The following is a 19783-nucleotide window of genomic DNA, read 5'->3' on the forward strand; positions in this document are numbered from 1 at the left end:
CTCCTGAAAGAAAAACACCTTTATTGCATTTCACATCAATGACGAGGCCTCGGGTGTCGTGGCGCGACAGCGACAAGCCCCGCCTCTCTCCTACCATCTTGTCACATGACTCCGAGTAAAAACATGCGTAGGAAAACAAACACGAGGAACGCAAGAAGAGAAGAACGGGAGTCCGAGAAGTTGCCTCCTGCTGACACGTTTATAATTTAAAAAAAGAAAGAAGAGGAAACAGTCCTGTGAAATCCCACGCTTCCATGTGCCGCCGCCACTTCCGGTTGGGTGTGCGCCGTCTAGTGCTTGGCGAGCTCGTTGGACAGCCAGTCCAGGCCCTCGTAGAGGCCCGTCCCCTGAGTGGCACAGGTGGCCTGCACGTACCACTGAGCGCAGGCAGAGAAGAGGGTTAGACCGCCTTTCAAATCAACGCTCGCGTGGCGTCGACGACCGAGCCATACGTACAGAACGGCTGCGCAAGTCGTTCAGGCCCAGTTTTTCGGTGAGTTCGCTGGCGGCCATGGCGTTGGGAAGATCCTGCTTGTTGGCAAACACCAGCAGCACGGCGTCCTTCAGGTCGTCCTCCTGGATCTGCGGACGCAACGGCGACATCGGTCACACGGCTCGTCTGGCAGGCGCGCTCGGCTCACTAACCATCTTTGCAAGCTCGGCGGCCGACTCAGCCACTCGCTCTCGGTCGTTGCTGTCCACCACGAAGATCAGACCCTGCGAGTGAAAACGACCAGTTAGGACAGGGCCAGGGCGTCCAACTCATTTGAGCTCAGGGGCCGGCCACATGGAGGAAAGTCTATTCCCACGTGGGCCGGACTGATCAAATTATGTCGTGTATATACACAACGTAAAAATATACGCAGACTTTCACCGTTTGTGGGCCCGCCTGCCTCATTCCACGCAAATGGCGGGGGTCAACTTTAAATTAGGGCTGCATGATATTGGAAAAACACGCAATATGGAGGTTGAATCTAGTCAATAGATATTGCGATATTTAACATGTACCTCAAGAAATAACACTCCCGACTCAAAGAAGTCTTTTTTTCATGTGGCAAAACAAGCAAGCTGAATGTCTTCTTAGCTAACGAATTGTAATTCCCCCAGATAATGTCCAACTATCGGGTGGCGATGCACGTTCAAGTGTGCATCTGACAAAGCTTAATGCTAACGCGAGCGCTAGTGTGGTGACCTCCTGTCGATCGCTTCAGCAAGCAGCAAGCCATGACCTTGTTACAAAAGCACGAGTGCTGCAACTGCCGTGCAAAGTAGCAGGCCAGCTCGCAGACTCGGGCACCCCTGCGTTCAGAGATTTGTCCTGATCATGTCAGAAACGGGTCGGGCCGACAATCTGAAATATGTTTGAGGTATGCCAAAATCAGGGGGGGGCCCGACGCCTCCCAAGTTGTTGCCACTCGGTGGACCGCGATGCGGAAGCAATCCAACCAAATCAAAGAAGTAAAAAACCGAAACAAATCCTTGAACCCTAAACCAGACCCATGTCCTACCCAATGTGTTTTCACTATAAAATTGGGATTCCCCACACACCAAGAAGTCATCTCTTGACAATATTGTCATTTTCCAACACTCTCGCCGGGTGACAGCGGCGCATATGGGCGTGCCGATAATTGAGATTGTCCGTGTGCGTGTGTGCGCGCGCAACCTGCGTGTTCTGGAAGTAGTGTCTCCAGAGAGGTCGGATCTTGTCCTGGCCGCCAACATCCCAAACGGTGAAGCAGATGTTCTTGTACTCCACCGTCTCCACATTGAAACCTGAAATCGGGCAAAACCTGGACGTCACCCAGTGGCCCTTTTCTATCTGCAGTTGCGCTTGTGCTCATCGGGATGGCGGCGAAGGGCGAGCTTGCCGTCCGTCCTTGCTGACTTTGGCTGCGAGGCAAGGTACGCCACAGGTGGGCATCGTCACTCCGATGAGTCCGTCGGTATTTCAGGTCGGCCCAGTGGCTCAGTCGGTGACAGCCAAACGGCGTTGACAACGGTCACACGCAGGTGCCGCACACCTGACACGCAGCCAAACCACGTTATGCGTCTGTTGTTTGTTTTTTTTTTGTTTTTTTTAGGGTTTTGGGCGGGGGCTGCGTGTCGGCTTGTGCGGCGCCTGACTGTGACAGATTATGACGTTCTCGACACCGATTGGCTGTCGCCGACGAAGGACGGTCTGATCACCCACGTGCGGCCTGAAACACTGACGAACAAACGGAATGGAATGCCCACCTCTTGGGAACACCAAACCAGTCGCAGGGTACACACAAGCAACGCCATTACCAATCTGCCGATCCGAAGGAGCATTTCGTGCTTTGCTTGTTTTTGAACATGGGAGAGGAAGCCGGAGCAATGGAGACAAAGTGATGACGTCAGGCGCGCCTGCTTACCGATGGTCGGAATGGTGGTGACGATCTCTCCCAGCTTGAGCTTGTACAAAATGGTCGTTTTCCCAGCTGCGTCCAAGCCCACTGCCACGCAAGTCAAGCCAAAGAGACACACAAGTCAGTCAGCAAGAGTTTCACGGAGAAAACATGAGGTCGCCACAAGCACGGCACGTTCAATAATTGTGACCGTTAACTCGGCACGGCTCGTTCTATGGCATGACGGAGGCCCGCTGCGCCTCGTTCGCAATCAACTTGAACGGGGAATTGGTGTGAAAAGCAAAAGACATAATTCAAAGGAACACAAGTGGCGCCGACCGGGGAAAGCATAACAGCTCGTATTAGCTTAGCGGCGCTCACCCATCAGGATTCGCATCTGCTTCTTGCCGAACAGCTTGGCAAACATCGTGGAGATTGTCAGCCCCATTTTGACTCGAGCTCGCAAGCGAGGATGTCCGAGATGAGATGAGATGAGCGCTCCTCGCGTTCGGCTTCGGCGAATGGTCCAACGGTGAGCCCAAAACTCGCTGGAAGCGGACCTCTTCTCTTCTTGTTGCCGCTACTCGGTGCCACTTTTTTTTTTTCCCCCCCGTTACTCGGTGCCACGTCCAGGCCAACGCTGAACAAATGACGTCACGAAGCACTGGGAAAACTTTATTTCAACATGCAGTCTACACACACAGCGTCCTTCAAAACACGGATATCACAAACCAGCTCGCCCTGTTATCACAAATGACCCCGACGTCATATTAATCTTATTTTTTTGTAAAAAGGAAAAGAAAAATACCGCTTTAAGTCGTGCAAATGTAAATTTAGCATAGCTGCAGTAGCACTACCTCACTTCCGGTTAAGACAACATGGCGGCCGTCGTTTGACTTGGAAACTTCAGCAATCTTTTTTCTGCTTTAAACTACAAGACTTCAAACAGATCACTTGTTTTGACAGGCAACAGGCCCCATGTCCGCTGAGGTAAGAGCAAGTTAGTTGGTGGTTACGATTCGCAATGTTAAACTTTATGAAAAGACTTTTACTGTCTGTTGTTCAACTCGCATTTAGCATGAGATTGACACATTTGTCGCATTACGCACAGCATTAGCTCATGTGTAAAACGTCAAAGGCTAATTGATTTGCATGAGCCCAGCATCATCACACAGACCTTTTGAGACGATTCCAGTGAGACAAGTACCACTTAACTTCGGTAAATATGGACAAAGTTGTACTTCTTAGTCCTCAATGTTGTGTGCAGCGGGAAGGTAAAGAACGCGGAATACGGCCATTCGAGTGCTATTCAGCGCGGCGGATACACACAAACACAGCATAAGCGATTCAGCTTCAAGACTGTGTGGCCTGTCCAAAGGCACCGCAGCCGTGGTTGTGCCTGTGAACAAGTTTCTCTGCCTCGTTTGGGAAGCAAAGACAGCCAACAGTCTTCCTTCTTCTGCTCATCACACGCTGCCTTTTTCTAATCCTTGCAGCAGTCTGGCGGCAGCTTCAACATAGCTGAGACGGATCCGGTGTGATCACTCCGAGGGAAGTCAAGTCAAGTCAAGTCATGGAGAAGTTTGGAATGAGTTTTGGGGGCGGCCCCAGCAGAAAGGAGCTTCTGGAAACTGTCGAGTCCCACAAGAAGCAGCTGGCCCAGTACCAGAGCCGCTTCAAGGATGTGGTCCATGCGTACAAGAGTCTGATGAAGGAAAAGGAGGCTCTGGAGGCCAGTCTGAAAGTCTTGAGCACGTCCCAGGATGCGGATGTGAACCAGCAGCTCTGCGAGAGGTCCGCCCTCCTTCAGGATTGCGGAGACGGCGTGGACGCGACAGAGGAAGATGAGGCAGAAGTCGCAAATAGTAGCGGCTCCGAAGCTGCCGGCGTAGCGGTGGAGCCGCAACGGGCCTCGGCCGCTCACGACGGAGAAGCGGAACGCAGAAAGCTTCAGTTGAAGAACCAAGTGGGCACGCTCACCAGCGCACTTGCCACCGTGACGCAAGAGAAGTCTCGCATGGAGGCCAGCTTCCAGGCCGACAAGCGCCAACTCAAGCAGGAAGTGGACGACCTGCAGGAGCGCCTCGTCGCCACGAGTGCGCAGCAGCAGGCCGAGGTCCGCGGCCTCCAGCTGCAGCTGGCGGAGAGTCGCGCTCGCGTCATCACGCAGCAGCACGAGCGCGAGCAGGAGCAAAGCGACCAGTTGCAGCAGCTGCAAGAGCTGCAGAAGATCCTGCAGCAGGAACGGGACCTGCGACAGGACGCCGAGCTCCGGCTGCACGAGGCCGAGGCCAACTTCCTGGCGGCGGCCCGCGCCGTGGACCGCGGGGCCGAGTTGGAGGCGCTCCTGAGGCAGGCCGGGGAGGAGCGCGAGCAGCTGAGGAGCAAGTTGCGGGCGGCCGAGGAGGAGCGGGAGGAAGCGGATCCCAGGGTGGAGAGGCTACAGCGGGAGCTGAGCCAGCTCAAGAAGAGCCTCCAGGACCAGGTGCACAACCACAACCACAAGGTAGGTCTCGCACCGCCCTGGGCGAAAGCCGAGGTCCTCCCGCAGCATAACGTCAGGGGTGCGCGCCCGCGCAGTTGTGTCAGGAGGAGGCGCGCGCCCACGCCGCGGAGTTCCGGGTGGGAGGTCTGGAGCAGCGCGTGTCCGAGCTCTCCGACCTTCTGGGTTCTTGCGAGAAGGCCAGGCAGCGAGAGCAGCAGGTGGCTCAGAGGCTTCGAGAGCGGATGGCGCAGTTGGACGCCGAGAACCAAACGCTGGCCTCCAGCAGGTCGGCGTATGACCCGGGCCCGGACGACTCCCAGCTGGACGTGACGGCCCTGAAGGACAAGCTGGAGAAGGTGAAGCAGCTGCTGCAGGCCGCTCAGAGGAACCCACCCGCCGGGACTCCGAGCGAGCCGGAAGCGGCCCGAGACGCCGCCTGTCACGAGGAGCTGCGGCAGCTCAAGGACGAGTTGGAGCGCTGCAAGCTCCGAGCCAAGGTAGGCGGAAAGCACTTTGCAGCCTTTCGACCAAATATGCTTGATAGCCAGCTGAGGTCCATGTACTCAGTCTTTTCTCAATAAGTAGCAAAACCTTGAAATCGCATTTCAAGCGGACCGGGAGCCACCGCAAGTTGGCGAGTATCACGCGAACACGATTGGACAAAATTGTGCACGGGTTGACATCCGTGGGCCTCGAGTGAAGCGCTGCCATTTCCACATCACTGTCGCGGTCGTGCGCACCTCGACCCCACGAGTAACATACTTGCGCTACCGACCGGCATGCCAAAGTAGTCCTAAAAGTGAGAAATACAAGGACACAGACCTTGAGCTGGATCACGCAGTCCGTCTTTCCACGCAGGCGGCGCCCAAGACGAACGGCACCGGTGACAGCTGCCTGGCCCGCGAGCTGGAGGAGGCCCGCGAGCAGATGGCCCATCTCAGGGAGAAGTACATCAACTTGCGCGTAGAGAGCGACAAGGCGGCGGCCGCGCACCGCCGCCAGCTGCAGCAACAGCAGCAGCACGTGGCGGCGCTGCTGCGCTGCCAGCGACAGGAAGCCGAACGCAACCAGGCGGGCCACCGCGACCAGCTGCTGCGTCTGGAGGCCCAGCTACACAAACAGCGCGAGCGGACCGTGGCGCTGCTCGACGAAAAGGACCGGGAACTGGAGCTGCTGCGCGCCTCCGCGCCCGCCCCCAACTCCCTCCTTGCGTCGGAAGAGGGCGTCCGCCCGGCCCAGGAGGAGGAGGAGGAGGCGGAGGCGGAGGAGGAGCGGCAGGCGGCCGCCGCCGTCGGACGGGCCCTGCGGCCCGCCGAGCCCGCGCTGCTCCTGTACGCCGAGCAGCTGGCCCGAAAGGAAGTGGAGGCGGCGGGCCTGAGGCGGCAGAAGCGCCAGCTGGAGGACGACATCCACCGGCTGCACGGCAAACTGGCGGCCGGCGCGCAGCGCCACGACGACGAAGCTCGGCAGCTCCGAGCGCAGCTGGACAGGCTGGCCCGCGAGCAGAAGCGCGAGGGCTCCAACGTGGAGTACCTGAAGAACGTCATCTACAAGTTCCTCACGCTGCCCGACGCCAGCGGCAGGCAGCAGACGCTCAACGCCATCCTCAGCATCCTCCACTTCAGTCCGCAGGAGAAACATTCCGTCCTCAGGCAGCAGGGGGCGCCGTGGTGGAGCAGCCACAAAAGATGACGCGGCAGTGGCAAACTTGACATTCATCTTTCCAATTTGGACATTTGCTTTTCCAAACAAACAGATCTTTTTTTATTCAACATTAGGATGCCAATCATTCCAATAAATGTTCCCTTCTCGCAAATAAATGCTGACGTGATCATTTAGTCTCTGTGCTCATTCGGCCTCATAGGGTTTGCGTGACCTTTGCGCTCTGCGGCGGCAAGACGCTCGGAAACAAATGTCTTGAATGGCACGTTCCGTTCACTGACCTGACGTGTGCGTCAGTGTGCGTCGAGCGCATCTCGCAGGTCTTTGGGCAGCAAGCTCATGATGGACGCGATCAACGATCGCAGCCTGTTGAAGTTGCCGTCTGTCAGCTGCAGCTGCTGCCTTGCGGCTTTCATCTGAAAGGCAGCCACAAGTCACGTGCCACAAGCAGCTTTGACTCCAGGGGAGCGCTCGGTTCCGCTGTGGGCGAGACGCCGCCTGTCACGCGCGTCCCTTCGGCCCACTCGTAAGATTGCCGACAACGGCGCTCTCAGCCTTGAACATACACACCCTGTTCCAAAGTATCTTTGCGAGCAATCCTTTTCGAATGTGGCGCGGCGGGGAAAAGGAACAGCCTTGCTTGCGAAAACATTTGGAGCGGCGCTCGCCGAGGTAAAGCCGAGTCATCCCGACCCGACCCTGACCTCGGAAAGGCCACCGCAATCACTATTTTTCCAACTGTGAAGGGTTGGGTGAACGCATATATGTAACCTTGGGGCTCAGTCCCTCCACAACTAAGAAGCGCCGCTTTCAAGGTCGGCTTTGTCCGTTTTGGGAAAACGGCGTCAGACTCACCAACTTCTCTCGGAGCTTCAGGACCAAGTCGACAATCTCCACTTCAGACTTGTCGCGAGTCCATCCCAACAGGTCCTGCGAGTCACGTCACACATTTGTCGGCGCGGCAACGGGATGGAAAGTCTCGTTGCTCTGACGACGCCTACTCACGGCCTCGCAGATGACCTCCAGGTGGAGACTCTCCAGCTCGCGAGTCATCTCTCGGTGACGTTGGCGGTACCAGCCGTCGAAATTGGGAGACTTGAAGAACTTCCTGCGGACAAAGCGGATGGGACGTGAGCGTGGCGACGGCCGGCGTCCCGCCCGCCGCGGCGGCCGGACCTGTACAGTCCCGTCCAATCGCCTCGCAGCGGCGAGGTCAGCTGGGGGCCGCCGCGCTCCAGCACGGACATGAACTCCTCCTGACCGAAGGGCCGAATCTGCGGTGGCGTCTGCACAAAGTCCCGGATGAGCGCGCGCTCCGATGGGAAGGTCACGCTACGCTGGGCGCCGTTTACCTTCCAAGGCGTCACGGACCTCTTCAGTGGCATCAGGCTGGCCATGTAGCCCTCCTGAAAAAGGTCAAGGTGGCACAGCATTAGGCGACGGGGCGGCACGGCTCGGGGCGGCGCGGCTCGGGGCGGCGCGGCTCGGGGCGGCGCGGCTCGGGGCGGCACGGCTCGGGGCGGCACGGCTCGGGGCGGCACGGCTCGGGGTGCTCGTCCCCCGACCCCAAGCTGGCGACTTCCATCCCCAGCCCTTGTGACCGTGCCCGAGTGTCCCTGAGGAAGATCGTGAACCCCCAGTTGCTGCGTCATCAGGAGCGGCGTCAAGTCTTCATTGAATCGCGACCGCGCAACGCGACCGCGCGCCGTACTTTGCGATAGAAACAGTCGAACGGAACCCCTCTAGGACAAGAACGCTTTTGGCAAAAGTCATCCACAGGCATTCGACAAGAAGGGGACTGCTTGAACCGGCGGCCGAATTGAGCGCACCCGATCTGGCCGTCAACGAGCACTTGAGCTCGCAGCGGAGAGTTGGAGGGCGCCACAACCCGCCAGTCGTACCACAAGTCGAGATGAGACTGCGTGCGTCTGCTTTCTTGGCAAGGACTTGAACGTCCGCAAGAGCGCCAGAGGTTGCAGCCGCGTCTGCATTTGCGTGGGAGCGCGTCGCCGCGGCCTTTTGCGCACACACTTGAGCCGCTTCGCTGCAGTACAAGTGCTGGTACTTGAAAATTGAAAATGTTAGCATAGGTATGGAATCCTTTTTGCTCAAAATGTCAGTACCAAATCGACACCAGGACTAGGTGAAACACTAGTTCAATATTTAATACTGGAAACATGGACTTTTTACTGCATTTTTTGTTTATATTTTCAATACCTAGCGTAACAAATTGGAAAAGCCATGAAATATGTATATATTTTTTTTAAAAAGTAGTAGTGTTTGAAACGCAAAAGCGATATAGCGGTTTTTGTGTCACGGCGGCCGCCAGGGACGTAACGGGACCAAAATTGGGCCCGGGAATGATCTCCGACGGCCTAGGGTAGGGATGGCTGCGGCCGCCAAAACGTAGTCGTCGACGGGGGTGAGCGTCACGCGGTTCGACCGGCCGCTCTGGGAAAATCAACACATTTCCCTGAAATTCCCAATGGCCATCACGCCCCTGGTGGCCATGACGCTGGCGTCGGTCTTACCAGCGGGATGATGAAGCTGTGAGTCAGCTCTAAAAAGTGTCTCCTTAAGATGGCGCTCTGCACCTCAGACGGCCGCCGCCTCTGGATGCCCTGCGGAGACAAAGGCGTATTTAATCGGGACTTCCATCTTGCAAATGTTGGGATTCTGCCGTCATTTAATGACACCCCAGTTGAGGTTTACGGTAAAACTTCACACACGTGTACTTCATTTACAAAAGGTGCATCGTTTTTCAACCGTCACTAGCATGAATGCTTACGCCAATGTCATATCCCATTCAAATGCCAACGTAAAATCAGCATCGACAAATAATTATTCAGACACAGGTCAAAGGCACAAATTCTACAATCGGTTGTGTTGCAGCAGGGAAAGATCCAGGAAAGCAGGCAGGACCCAGTTTGAACGCCTCCTCCAATGCAGCAGAATGAAAATGCAAGAAAGAGGCTTGAAGGAAGGTCATTTTGTACTTGACAAAAAGAAAAGCGTGTTCTTCACCGTGCAGGGATGAATGGCCATGGAGGCTATGACGATAGTTTGGAGTAGTTGACTTTGAGGAGTTGAAAGAATACCAAGCTTTGAAATAACGCTCATTTCAATCTCAACCAAAGCAATGGTGATCCTTTTTTTTTTAAACCATCATCGTCCAGCCCTAGGAAGGCGGCGTTCGTTCATTCGTTCGTTCGTTCGTTCGTTCGTTCGTTCGTTCGTTCGTTCGTTCGTTCGCGCGCGCACGCACGCACGCATGCACGCACGCACGCGCTCGCGCTTCACTCGGTTTGCGATTTTGCCATGGGGCCGGCTGCGCTTACCTTCAGCAGACGTTTGATGAGGACCTTGTCTTTGAGCAGGAAGCTCTTGTAGGCCGTGAACACGCCTGCGCAATCAGCACAGCGGGACTCAACACACACGCACACAAAGGCACGCGCGCGGAAAGGCACGCGCGCACGCACCTGGTTTGGTGTCCAGCGTCTTGAGTTTGGCCACTTTCTTGATCTTGAGCTGCTTCGGGACGTCACCTGGCGGGAGAGGAGAGAACGCGGCAGCGGTTGACCTCAGCCCCGTTTGGACGCCGCAGGCGGGCCGAATGCGTGCCGTCACCTGACACGGTTGTGCTCTCTCCCAGTCGCAGCACGTGAGGCCAGTTGTGGAAGGTCTTGATAAAGAACGGGTTGGTCACGCCCAGGATCACGTTGGGCCTGAACGAGACAGCACAAGCTCGGGTGGCGAACGACGGGGAGGCCGACGGCGCCGGGCCGCTCGTACTCACGGCGCCTGCGTCCTGGTGGTGTATTCTCGGAATTCGCTGTCGTGGATGGTGAAGTAGGGACGGAAATCGCCGCAGAACTTGAGCGGCGCGATGGAGCTGAGGTTGCGCAGGCGGGATGGGTGACACGGTTACCGTGACGACTGCCCAGCGCCCGGTCCCGCGGGCCGCGGGTCGGGCGGAGGCCGGTCCGGCCGGGTACCTGACGAGCGCCAGGACGGTTTCCGAGGAGACGGCCGGAGACGGCGCCATGACGACCACGGGCTCGCCCAGCAACGCCAGTTCCCACAGCGTCTGCAGATGGATCAAGACCGACTGGAAACACCTGCCCAGGTCAAAGGTCGCCCAATAGATGATGTCACCGGCAAAAGCCAAGCGGTCAGCCGACAAACGGGAAGCGGAAGCAACCTGAAGAGGTCCAGTTCGTGTACGGAAGGCAGCAGAGTCGGCGTCGGAGTCGCGTTCTGAGGGTTGAGTTCAAAGAGAAAAAGCTCAAATCCTCCATTTGAGGAGGTTTACAACATGCTCACTGAGGTTGACTCTTGGCTCTAAATTTCGCTTGGTCCCTACCTGCCACCACTAAACGTTCGTTTGGTTCAATTTCTTATTCCGTCTCCTTTCAAACGGTGCTTGCCTACTCCTTTTTGAAACTTGATTGGAGTGTTTCACGCAAAGATATTTTCATTAGCCTTGTACATTGTACAATATCCAGACCAATTAAAGCCTGGAATTTCGATACCTCACACATTGGATAAACAATGGCTTCGGGGGATCTCTCAGGGCAGCGTTTCAGTGAGTTGGAAAGCTCTTTTCTGTCAAACGAATCGAGGCTGCATAATTCCACGTTTTGCGTGTTGATCCCCAGACGGTACAATCATTACGTTGCACGAGGTTAACAACAACTCAAAAGGAGGTGCACAAAGTGCTTCTGCCGTTGTGTCAAGTCCGCTGGCTAATTCACGTAGTTTGACACAAATCTGCGCTTTCTGAAGAAAGGCGAGCACGAAGGCAACTCCTCATTGAGTCTCAAGTCAAGTTCCGAGTCTTGACGTTCCCAATCTAAGTTCAGCCTGGAGTCTTTTGAGTCTCAAGCTTGCAAAGGGTTAGGGTCGACTGCATTGGCCATCTGGGAACACGACGATTCGCGAGATGGAGGCGAGTGTGTAAAGACGAACAAAAAAGTCTGACCTCCTTGGGCGAGGCTCTCACTGGACTTCCCGCTTTGTCCTTCTGGCACGGAATTCGGACCTGAGGACAAAAATGAAGTCAGCCAAGGACTGGGAAGCGCCGCCAAAATCAAAGGCCGTGCGCCGGCCTCACCTGTAAGACCACGCCCAGCAGCGGCAGGTCAAAGGTCAGTCCAGCAGCCAGGAAAGGCCATTGGTCCATCTGCTTGCACACTGATTGCACATGAGGAGAAGCGTCGGAAAATCATCACCACTACCAGCCCCACTACCAGCCCCAGCACCTGTGTGTGTGTGTGGGGGGGGGGGGGGGGGGGGGGGGGGACATCACCTGTTTCCAGGCAGGGCTGAGACTTGTGGAAGAAGTCCGGCGCGATTATGTGCAGCACGGAGTGGAAGAGCTGAATGAACGGCAGCCGCGACACCAGAACCAAAGACTGAAAGGCACGTCCACATCATCCAGTCAAGTCACGTCACATTCTTGTGGCATATTCTCACCGCAGCAAGGCAACGTTTTACACATTCACAAAATTCACTTTTTCACAAGAAAATTCCCAAATGAAGTTTTTCCATAGTAACCCGATACATTGCTCAATCAATATTTCAAACCATTCCAACTTCAAAAAGGTCAGCTCAGTCGGCACATCCACCGACCACATTTTGGAGTATTGCATGCCACATAAAAATGAACGCAACAAAAGCAGACATTTGACATAAACTCTTTCTAACCCTAACCCCAAGTCTCACATTCTACATTTCTACAATCCAATGAATTCCACATCGCACTTCCGCGTTGGGCCTTATTCACGCTTCACACGCAACTTTGACACTTTTTTTTTTTTTAACTAGAAGGAGGCATGCGGCTCTACGTTTACCTTCTGGAAGTATCCTCGCTTGACTGACGCATCCTTGACTTGTCGGAAGTAGACGTAACCATAGAAGTGGGACGCTTCGCTCTAAGCAGAGACAAGGTGGACCTTCTGATTGGTTCATTTTTTTTTTTTTATGTTCTGATGATTATTTCTCATGTTTCATGGCACTTTGCAGGGTCACCTGCAGGGAGGCCGGGGCGTCCCTGTTGTAAAGGTCGTTGTACAGCCGGGAATGCTTGCGACCGACTGACTGACGCATCCTGAAGCTGAACTGAGTGTCCCCGATGCATCCTGGGGAACAAACCAAGAGCCCCACAGCCATCATCATCATCCATTTGGGTGCCAAAGTGCCTTTCCGAACACACATGGACACCAAAGAAAAAAAATAAACACGAGAAACATCAATGGGGACAAAAAAAAAAAACAGTAACAAATGAAGACGACGATGAGAAGTAACTTGTGAATTTTGAGTTAAAGATCAAAGTCGAGCGTGCGTTGCTTGGATCAGTAGGTAGTGAGCGAGTTCCAGCCTGGTGAGACGATGACGACCTGAGGGTGTGCGGTCCCTGATGAGATGAGGCAGGGAGCCAATATTTACCTGAGTACGAGTCCGGGAAGGAAAGGTAGCACAGGCTGCTTTTCTGAAGGCCAAAACATTCAGTTGGCAAGCAAGACCTCCTTCAAGAACAACTTGACTGCCATTGACTCACCTCCTTCTCGGTCAACTTCACGTCAGGAGGGTAAACCAGCTGCAAGGAAAAACAAATTTCACTTATCACCTTCACCAGCAAAAACAAGAATTGCATTCACTGTTTGTGGGTCGCTCAAGGAAAGTGTCCGCATTGAGTTAAGACCAAGTACTTTCGGGAGAAATCTGCGACGAGGCCCTCTTTTTTTCAAAATGTAAAACGTTGTCTCTCCTTGAATGAATAAATGTTCGGAAACACAACGACACGTTTCATTGGCTACACACATTACGAGTACGAGTCATGCTACGGATGCTAAGCTAACAGCTCGAACCTCGATGGCTTGTCCGAGCTCCAAATCAAAGGTGACCACACACGCGCACTCGAGCCACGATGAGAAGCGGGCCCACGGAGATCTCCGCTCCGCTTCTTCGCCGTCCAGCGGGTTCATGATGACCTCGAGTCCAGTCCGAACCAGCTCCCAACTCCCAAGCAAGGACGGGGAGACGGGCGGCCCGAAGCGACGGGGCGTCTCCTACCGGAGACAACGCGCAACTACAACAACATCGCCGACGCGCTTTCTTTTTTTTTTTTTTTTTTTTTTTTTTTGCGCCGACGCGCTTTCGCTTTTGATTTGATCGACGCGGTGACGTCAGCATTGAGAACCGGAAATTGTATTCTGTATATGTTCAACTACAACATTTTGAGAACCAATAGTAAAATAAATTACACATAGACCTAAAAAATCGTCACTTTATGGTTCAAACCGACCACGTGAACTACTGTTTAGATTTTAGGAAATTAATGATCATTTAATTATAAATATTACAACTGAACAAGTACAATGTATTATTTTTGTTTGTATATATATATATATATATATATATATATATATATATATATATATATATATATATATGTATATATACCTATATATATATATACATGTATATATACATGTGTATATATATGTATATATATATATATACATGTGTATATATATGTATATATATATATATGTACATATATGTATATATACGTATATATATATATATATGTACATATATACATATACATATATACATATACATATACATATATACATATACATATATACATATACATATATATATACATATATACATATATATACATATACATATATATACATATACACATATATACACATACATATATATACACATATATATATATATATATATATATATATATACATATACATATATATACATATACATATATATACATATACACATATATATATATACATATACACATATATATATATACATATACACATATATATATATATATATGTATATATATATATATATATATATATATGTATATATATATATATATATATATATATATAAAATCTCAAACGTTGCCCTCGAGCACAAAGTTCCCTTTAATGTGTTACTTTGAAAAGACACCCGTCGGATGTGCGCGCAGCGTATTCCGGCCCTATAAAAAGGCGCGCTCGCTGCTGGTGCGTTCACTTTCCGTCGAGAAGGCGTGTAAAGTAGAATTCAGTAGAATTCAGCATGTCCGCAGATCCGTCCTCGTTCGCGTCCGCCGACAAGTGCGTGAGCCGCCACCTCAACTTGAGCCTGCACGTCGATTTCGAAAGTGGCGTGATCCGAGGGAAGGTGGCCCTGACGGTGGAGGTCCTGGAGGAGCGCTTCTCCACGCTGGTAACGTCACGTCACCCTCGGATGCTGCTAGCTTGCCGGCTAGCGGACTACGCTCGTTGTAATTCATGCTTGATAACACTTGGACTGAACTCGGCCTGAACTTTGACTGCAGGCTGACTCGTCTTATTGCGGAAGGTCATTTGGGAAAAATGTAGTGATCAAAAGCTTAAAATTACATCTATAAAAAAATTAAACAATTTTCGAATCACGTTCAAATGTACAGTTATGTGTAAAATGATTTTAATTAAACTAATAAGTTTTTTTTTTATTGTATTCTTTATAACTTATCACCAGTAGTAACTAAATTATATCTTTATTCTATGTATTTATTTGCATGTCTTTTTTTTTACCAGTTATCAAATCGTTTAGTAACGTACAATGTAAAAACGTTTTTAAATGTTCTGTATATACAGATGTATTGTTTGACGAATATTTGTCAATTGTGATGAACTGTTTTCAAATGTATGTCTATTTTGTATTTTGTCTTACCTTTACTTACATTGCTTGGAGCCAATTATTACATGAGGTTGACTGATGAAAAAAATAAGTGCATTTGAACAAATTCTAGTGGGGGGGGGTCTAAATGAAAATCCCAAATAGGACAGTTTTCTTGATCATGTAAATGCTTGCTGAGGTCAGCAGGAGCTTTGCCGGTGCGCCAGAGTTTCCATTTTTTTTTTTTTTATCTGCTGCAGACTTTGGACACCCGAGACCTGAAGATCTTCTCTGTCAGTGCCAACGGACAGGCGGCCCGCTTTACGATGGGCCCTAAACACACCTTTAAGGGGACGCCGCTGGAGATCACGCTGCCCTTTGACCTTTTCAGGTAAGCCCTCCCCTCCATGGGATGAATCGGTTACATGCTAACTATTGATCGGTGATCAGAGGGCAGCATGTGATCGTGGAGGTGACTTACCAGACGTCGCCCGCTGCGCCCGCGCTACAGTGGCTCACGCCCCAACAGACAGCGGGAAAGAAACATCCGTACCTCTTCAGTCAGTGCCAGGTGAGCCGCGGGCCGTTAAACGTTGCTCCATCGTGCTGGCTGCTTGCTTCACTTCCCTCTCGCCATCTTCTCTTGCTACTTAACGGCCGTCCCGCTTCCCCTTTTGTCTCGCTTCCTGTGGAACGACGTCATGACGAGGAGGCCCTTTTTTGCTGTGGTTTTCCAGGCTCATCACTGCAGGAGTATGCTGCCTTGTCAGGATAGTCCAGCCATCAAACACACATACTATGCTCAGGTCAGCCCCCCCCCCCCCACACTCACAGACAAGAAACAGACAGTAAGAGACAGATAAAGAGGGAAACACTGGCCGACACAGACATGCAGTGGTGTGTGTGTGCGTGCGTGCGAATGCGTGCGTGTTCCTGGCAGGTGTCCGTCCCCAAAGACTTGGTGGCAGCCATGAGCGCACTGCGAGACGGTCAGGCCGTGGACCCTCAGGACGCCAATCGCATGATCTACCGCTTCAGACAGAACGTACGCCAAGAAGTCGACGACACGACTAACATTATTGTTATCATTATAAAGATTATGACGATTATTATGATTTACCGCTTCCGTCCATTAAAAAAAAATAGTAACCTTTAAAAGTGGGCTTTTAAAATGACGCAATACATTGTAGGTTTTTTGGGACATTTGGGGGATCATATCTTGGAACTGTTTTGAGTCGGCGGGGTCTCAACTGACTTATCATCCGATGCGGGAACTCGACTTTGTATTTAGAGAGTTTCAAGGCACTCTCAAGCCTGAGGTGGGAGTAGCGGAGGGCTCCAAATACAGCTACGGCACAAAATGATCATTTCGGACCCGCGACTTCAGGCCACTCGTTAGCCATGATGATGGGAATGAGCTTTTCACCTCATCAACAGTTGCCTTTCATCAACATTTTGAGCCAATCAAAACATTGATGATCCAACTCCTTCAATGGCTTGCGAAAAACGAATAAAAAAAAGAAATAAAAAAATGTAGAAACCTCTCTCCAAAAAGTGCCAAGTGGAGACCCTAGCGCAGAGACTCTGCTTCCTTTTGATTGTTGCGCTTTTCCCTGTGAGCTCAGGTGGCCATGCCGTCTTACCTGATTGCCTTGGTGGTGGGCGCTCTGGAGAGCAGGTACGTTGAAGTCCAGGTGCGGCCCCCGGGCCGGGCTGACCCGCGGCGGTCCGCTGACGTGCGTTTCTTTCAGGCAGATCGGGCCCCGGTCCAGAGTCTGGTCCGAGGCGGAGTACGTGGACCGAGCAGCGTTTGAGTTCTCCGAGGTGCGCCGCCGCCCACACGCACACGCACACGCACACGCACACACGGCAGTGCTAAGTGTCGTTCTGCTCGTCAGACGGAGGCCATGTTGAAGACTGCGGAGGAACTGGCTGGACCCTACGTTTGGGGGCACTACGACATTTTGGTCCTCCCGCCATCTTTTCCCTACGGCGGCATGGAAAATCCTTGCCTCACCTTTGCCACGCCCACGCTGCTGGTGAGCACGCGCGCACGCGCGCGCGCACGCACGCACACACGCGCGCACTCGATGGTGGGTTTTGTGTGTTGACCTTCTGCATTGCGCCCGCAGGCTGGAGACAAGTCTCTGTCCAACGTAAGTGTGACATTTGTCCCGCCAAGTCCTCGTTAGCGTGAAAACAAACACGGCGACTTGACCCTCTTCCCGTCAGGTGATCGCTCACGAGATCTCGCACAGCTGGACGGGGAACCTGGTGACCAACAAGACCTGGGAACACTTTTGGTAATCGGCTCTCACGCCCGCTCGGACTCCATTCACCTCACAGGGCTTGAGTTTGGCGTTTGTGCGCACGCAGGTTGAACGAGGGTCACACGGTGTACCTGGAGAGGATGATCGGCAGGCGCCTGGAGGGGGAACCCTTCCGCCAGTTCAAGGCCATGGGCGGCTGGAAGGACCTGCAGGACTCTGTGAGGACGGAAGCGCTCGGCCCTCGGTGACACCGGCGCCATCTTCACCACGCGTTTGTGTTGTGGAGCAGGTGAGCACCTTTGGAGCCAAAAACCCTCTGACCAACCTAGTCCCGAGTCTGCAGGACGTGGACCCGGACGACGCCTTCTCCTCCGTGCCCTACGAGAAAGGCTTCGCTCTTCTGTACCACCTGGAGGAGCTCCTGGGCGGTCCCGGTAATTCACGCCCCACCGGTGCACGTGTCCCAGCCGCTGTCCTCGCGCACCTCTTCTGAGTTGTCCCGTTGGTCTTGTCTAGAAGTCTTTATGGGCTTCGTCAAGTCCTACATCCAGATGTTTGCCTACAGGAGCGTCACCACAGACCAGTGGCAGGACTTCCTGTTCACATACTTCAAAGACAAGGTGAGGCGCGCCAGGGGGGCGGAGGGCGTTCTCACGGTCCCAGACCCGCTGGACAGCTGTCGTCGGTCGCTCAGGTGGACGTCCTGAACACGGTGGACTGGAACGCGTGGATGTTCACACCCGGGATGCCGCCGGTCAAACCGCAGTGAGGACCGACGGGGTTCGGGGGCAAGCGCCCGACTCCCGACCGCCTGACCGACGTGACGTGTTGTCGCTCCTCCTTTCAGCTACGACACCACCCTGGCCGACGCCTGCATCGCTCTTTGTCGCCGATGGGTCCAGGTCAGACTCGACCGGCGCGCAACTCTTTCGTTGCTTTTTTTTTTATGTGCCGGTCACAACACTGTCCCGGTTCCCTTCGCAGGCCAAAGATTGCGACCTGAGCGGCTTCGTCGGCTCAGATGTGGAGAAGTTGTCGTCCCACCAGCTGGTGGAGTTCTTGTCTCTTCTTCTTCAGGAGGTAAAACTCAGGTCGCGGCGGCCATTTGAGTGGGCTCTGCTACGCTCTCCTTCTTTTCAGGAGCCACTCCCGTTGAGCCACGTGAAGAAGATGCAGGAGGTTTACGATCTCGACGCCCGCAGGAACTCTGAGGTCCGCTTCAGGTGGGTTCTGGTCGGCCGAGGCCGCGGTCCGAGCCGGCTCGCCGTGATGCGCCGCTCTGTGTCCAGGTGGCTGCGGCTGTGCGTGCGGTCCCGCTGGGAGGAGGCGGTCCCGGCGGCGCTCCGGATGGCGACCGAGCAGGGCAGGATGAAATTCACGCGACCGCTCTTCAGGTATCGGAGCGCTCTTTCTTTCTGTCTGTCTTCCTTTCTTTGGGCTTTGGCGCTTCAGTCCGACGACGTGGCCGCGTCCCGCTTTGCTCCTACAGGGAGGTCTTCAACTTTGAAAAGTACAAAGAGGAAGCGCTGCGAGCGTTCCTGGATCATCGCGCCGCCATGCACCCGGTGACCTCCGGACTGGTCGCCAAAGACCTGAAGGTGTCAGCCGACCAGTAGGACACGGACGGGCACGGACGGCGCCGACCAGTAGGACACGGACGGCGCCACCGAAGGGCAAATAAAAATGTTGTCGCGAGAAAAGTGCCGCTTTCTTCATTTCCGCCAGCGCGTTTCCGTTTTAACAGGAAGTCGGGCTGAAAGTTGCATTGTTTCCAGTGGGGTGGTGACGACACTTGACAACAGTTGAGACACAACTTGCAACACGGCGCAGAAAGATTTGCACAACCAAGCAACAAAGGAGAGACTTTTTAATGAGCCGTATCAAGCCGCTGTTTGAACCCGGCGAGCAGTTCAAGTTGGCACGTTCACGATATCCGTTTGCCCAGCTGACCTTTGGGCAAGCGGCGGCGCCCGCCCCGGACCGGTCGCCAGCCAACGATCGGAGCGCAGACGAATCGAGGATGCTTTTTCATTCAGCAAATTTGTCTTCAGCACTTTTGCGAGGAGGCGGCGGCGGCGCGCTCGAGAGCGCTTAGCACGTCCGAGGTTCTGGGTTCGAATCAGGGGCCTCGCCGTCTGCCGACTGGGTGGCTAACAGCAGTCCAAGCGACGACATTGTCGTCGTTTCTGTTCAAGGCCTTTCTGGATTTTCACAGTTTCGATTGGCAAGAACGGATCGGCACTTGTTGCGTTTACTCGATTTAGGACCGTCGGCGTTTGGCAAATGGGAGCTGGGCAGCGCGCAGAAAGCGA

The 19783-nt window shown here is 53.3% G+C and overlaps 4 protein-coding genes across 4 annotated transcripts; 2 read left to right on the top strand and 2 right to left on the bottom strand.

Annotated features, from left to right (window-relative positions):
* Position 1: 1 nt before the first annotated feature.
* On the bottom strand, positions 2–4742 carry LOC147126252 (ADP-ribosylation factor 4). The gene is made up of 6 exons (XM_086021661.1): positions 2748–4742; positions 2394–2474; positions 1664–1773; positions 646–717; positions 457–582; positions 2–377 (listed from the first exon to the last, which is right to left on the bottom strand). The coding sequence occupies exons 1-6, from the start codon at positions 2812–2814 to the stop codon at positions 291–293; spliced, it is 543 nt and encodes a 180-aa protein (XP_085877787.1). The 5' UTR covers positions 2815–4742; the 3' UTR covers positions 2–290.
* On the top strand, positions 2204–6689 carry gcc1 (GRIP and coiled-coil domain containing 1). Its single transcript, XM_086021649.1, has 4 exons — positions 2204–3356; positions 3863–4872; positions 4947–5348; positions 5710–6689. The coding sequence occupies exons 2-4, from the start codon at positions 3940–3942 to the stop codon at positions 6541–6543; spliced, it is 2169 nt and encodes a 722-aa protein (XP_085877775.1). The 5' UTR covers positions 2204–3356; positions 3863–3939; the 3' UTR covers positions 6544–6689.
* Positions 6587–13607, bottom strand: dennd6b (DENN/MADD domain containing 6B). Its single transcript, XM_086021651.1, has 20 exons — positions 13383–13607; positions 13073–13111; positions 12961–13003; positions 12544–12653; positions 12366–12446; positions 11822–11927; positions 11627–11706; positions 11495–11554; positions 10715–10770; positions 10509–10631; positions 10310–10405; positions 10141–10238; positions 9993–10058; positions 9852–9916; positions 9045–9134; positions 7866–7919; positions 7690–7799; positions 7519–7621; positions 7369–7443; positions 6587–6929 (listed from the first exon to the last, which is right to left on the bottom strand). The coding sequence occupies exons 1-20, from the start codon at positions 13497–13499 to the stop codon at positions 6807–6809; spliced, it is 1695 nt and encodes a 564-aa protein (XP_085877777.1). The 5' UTR covers positions 13500–13607; the 3' UTR covers positions 6587–6806.
* Positions 13608–14535: 928 nt separating this feature from the next.
* lta4h (leukotriene A4 hydrolase) lies at positions 14536–19171 on the top strand. Its single transcript, XM_086021650.1, has 19 exons — positions 14536–14766; positions 15462–15592; positions 15652–15772; positions 15939–16007; positions 16142–16246; positions 16827–16879; positions 16953–17025; positions 17100–17240; positions 17334–17357; positions 17434–17504; positions 17578–17689; positions 17761–17905; positions 17988–18091; positions 18166–18236; positions 18319–18373; positions 18456–18551; positions 18612–18694; positions 18761–18865; positions 18961–19171. Exons 1-19 carry the CDS (start codon positions 14617–14619, stop codon positions 19085–19087), a joined length of 1836 nt encoding a protein of 611 aa, XP_085877776.1. The 5' UTR covers positions 14536–14616; the 3' UTR covers positions 19088–19171.
* The last annotated feature ends 612 nt before the right edge of the window (positions 19172–19783 follow it).

The sequence above is a fragment of the Filicampus tigris genome, chromosome 22, assembly GCF_054856515.1.
Source record: "Filicampus tigris isolate MCC_2025a chromosome 22, RoL_Ftig_1.0, whole genome shotgun sequence".
NCBI lineage: Eukaryota > Metazoa > Chordata > Actinopteri > Syngnathiformes > Syngnathidae > Filicampus > Filicampus tigris.

Coding starts and splice junctions, on each gene's coding strand:
- gcc1 (XM_086021649.1), top strand. CDS start 3,940: ATGGAGAAGTTTGGAATGAGTTTTGGGGGCGGCCCCAGCAGAAAGGAG. Junction 4,873..4,946: donor TGCACAACCACAACCACAAG/GTAGGTCTCGCA, acceptor GCGCCCGCGCAG/TTGTGTCAGGAGGAGGCGCG. Junction 5,349..5,709: donor GCTGCAAGCTCCGAGCCAAG/GTAGGCGGAAAG, acceptor CTTTCCACGCAG/GCGGCGCCCAAGACGAACGG.
- LOC147126252 (XM_086021661.1), bottom strand. CDS start 2,814: ATGGGGCTGACAATCTCCACGATGTTTGCCAAGCTGTTCGGCAAGAAG. Junction 1,774..2,393: donor CACCACCATTCCGACCATCG/GTAAGCAGGCGC, acceptor GCCCGATTTCAG/GTTTCAATGTGGAGACGGTG. Junction 583..645: donor CCGCCGAGCTTGCAAAGATG/GTTAGTGAGCCG, acceptor TTGCGTCCGCAG/ATCCAGGAGGACGACCTGAA.
- dennd6b (XM_086021651.1), bottom strand. CDS start 13,499: ATGAACCCGCTGGACGGCGAAGAAGCGGAGCGGAGATCTCCGTGGGCC. Junction 10,632..10,714: donor CACGAACTGGACCTCTTCAG/GTTGCTTCCGCT, acceptor TGACCTGGGCAG/GTGTTTCCAGTCGGTCTTGA. Junction 6,930..7,368: donor TGAAGCTCCGAGAGAAGTTG/GTGAGTCTGACG, acceptor GCTGCCTTTCAG/ATGAAAGCCGCAAGGCAGCA.
- lta4h (XM_086021650.1), top strand. CDS start 14,617: ATGTCCGCAGATCCGTCCTCGTTCGCGTCCGCCGACAAGTGCGTGAGC. Junction 15,773..15,938: donor ACCTCTTCAGTCAGTGCCAG/GTGAGCCGCGGG, acceptor GTGGTTTTCCAG/GCTCATCACTGCAGGAGTAT. Junction 17,241..17,333: donor TTGCCACGCCCACGCTGCTG/GTGAGCACGCGC, acceptor TTGCGCCCGCAG/GCTGGAGACAAGTCTCTGTC.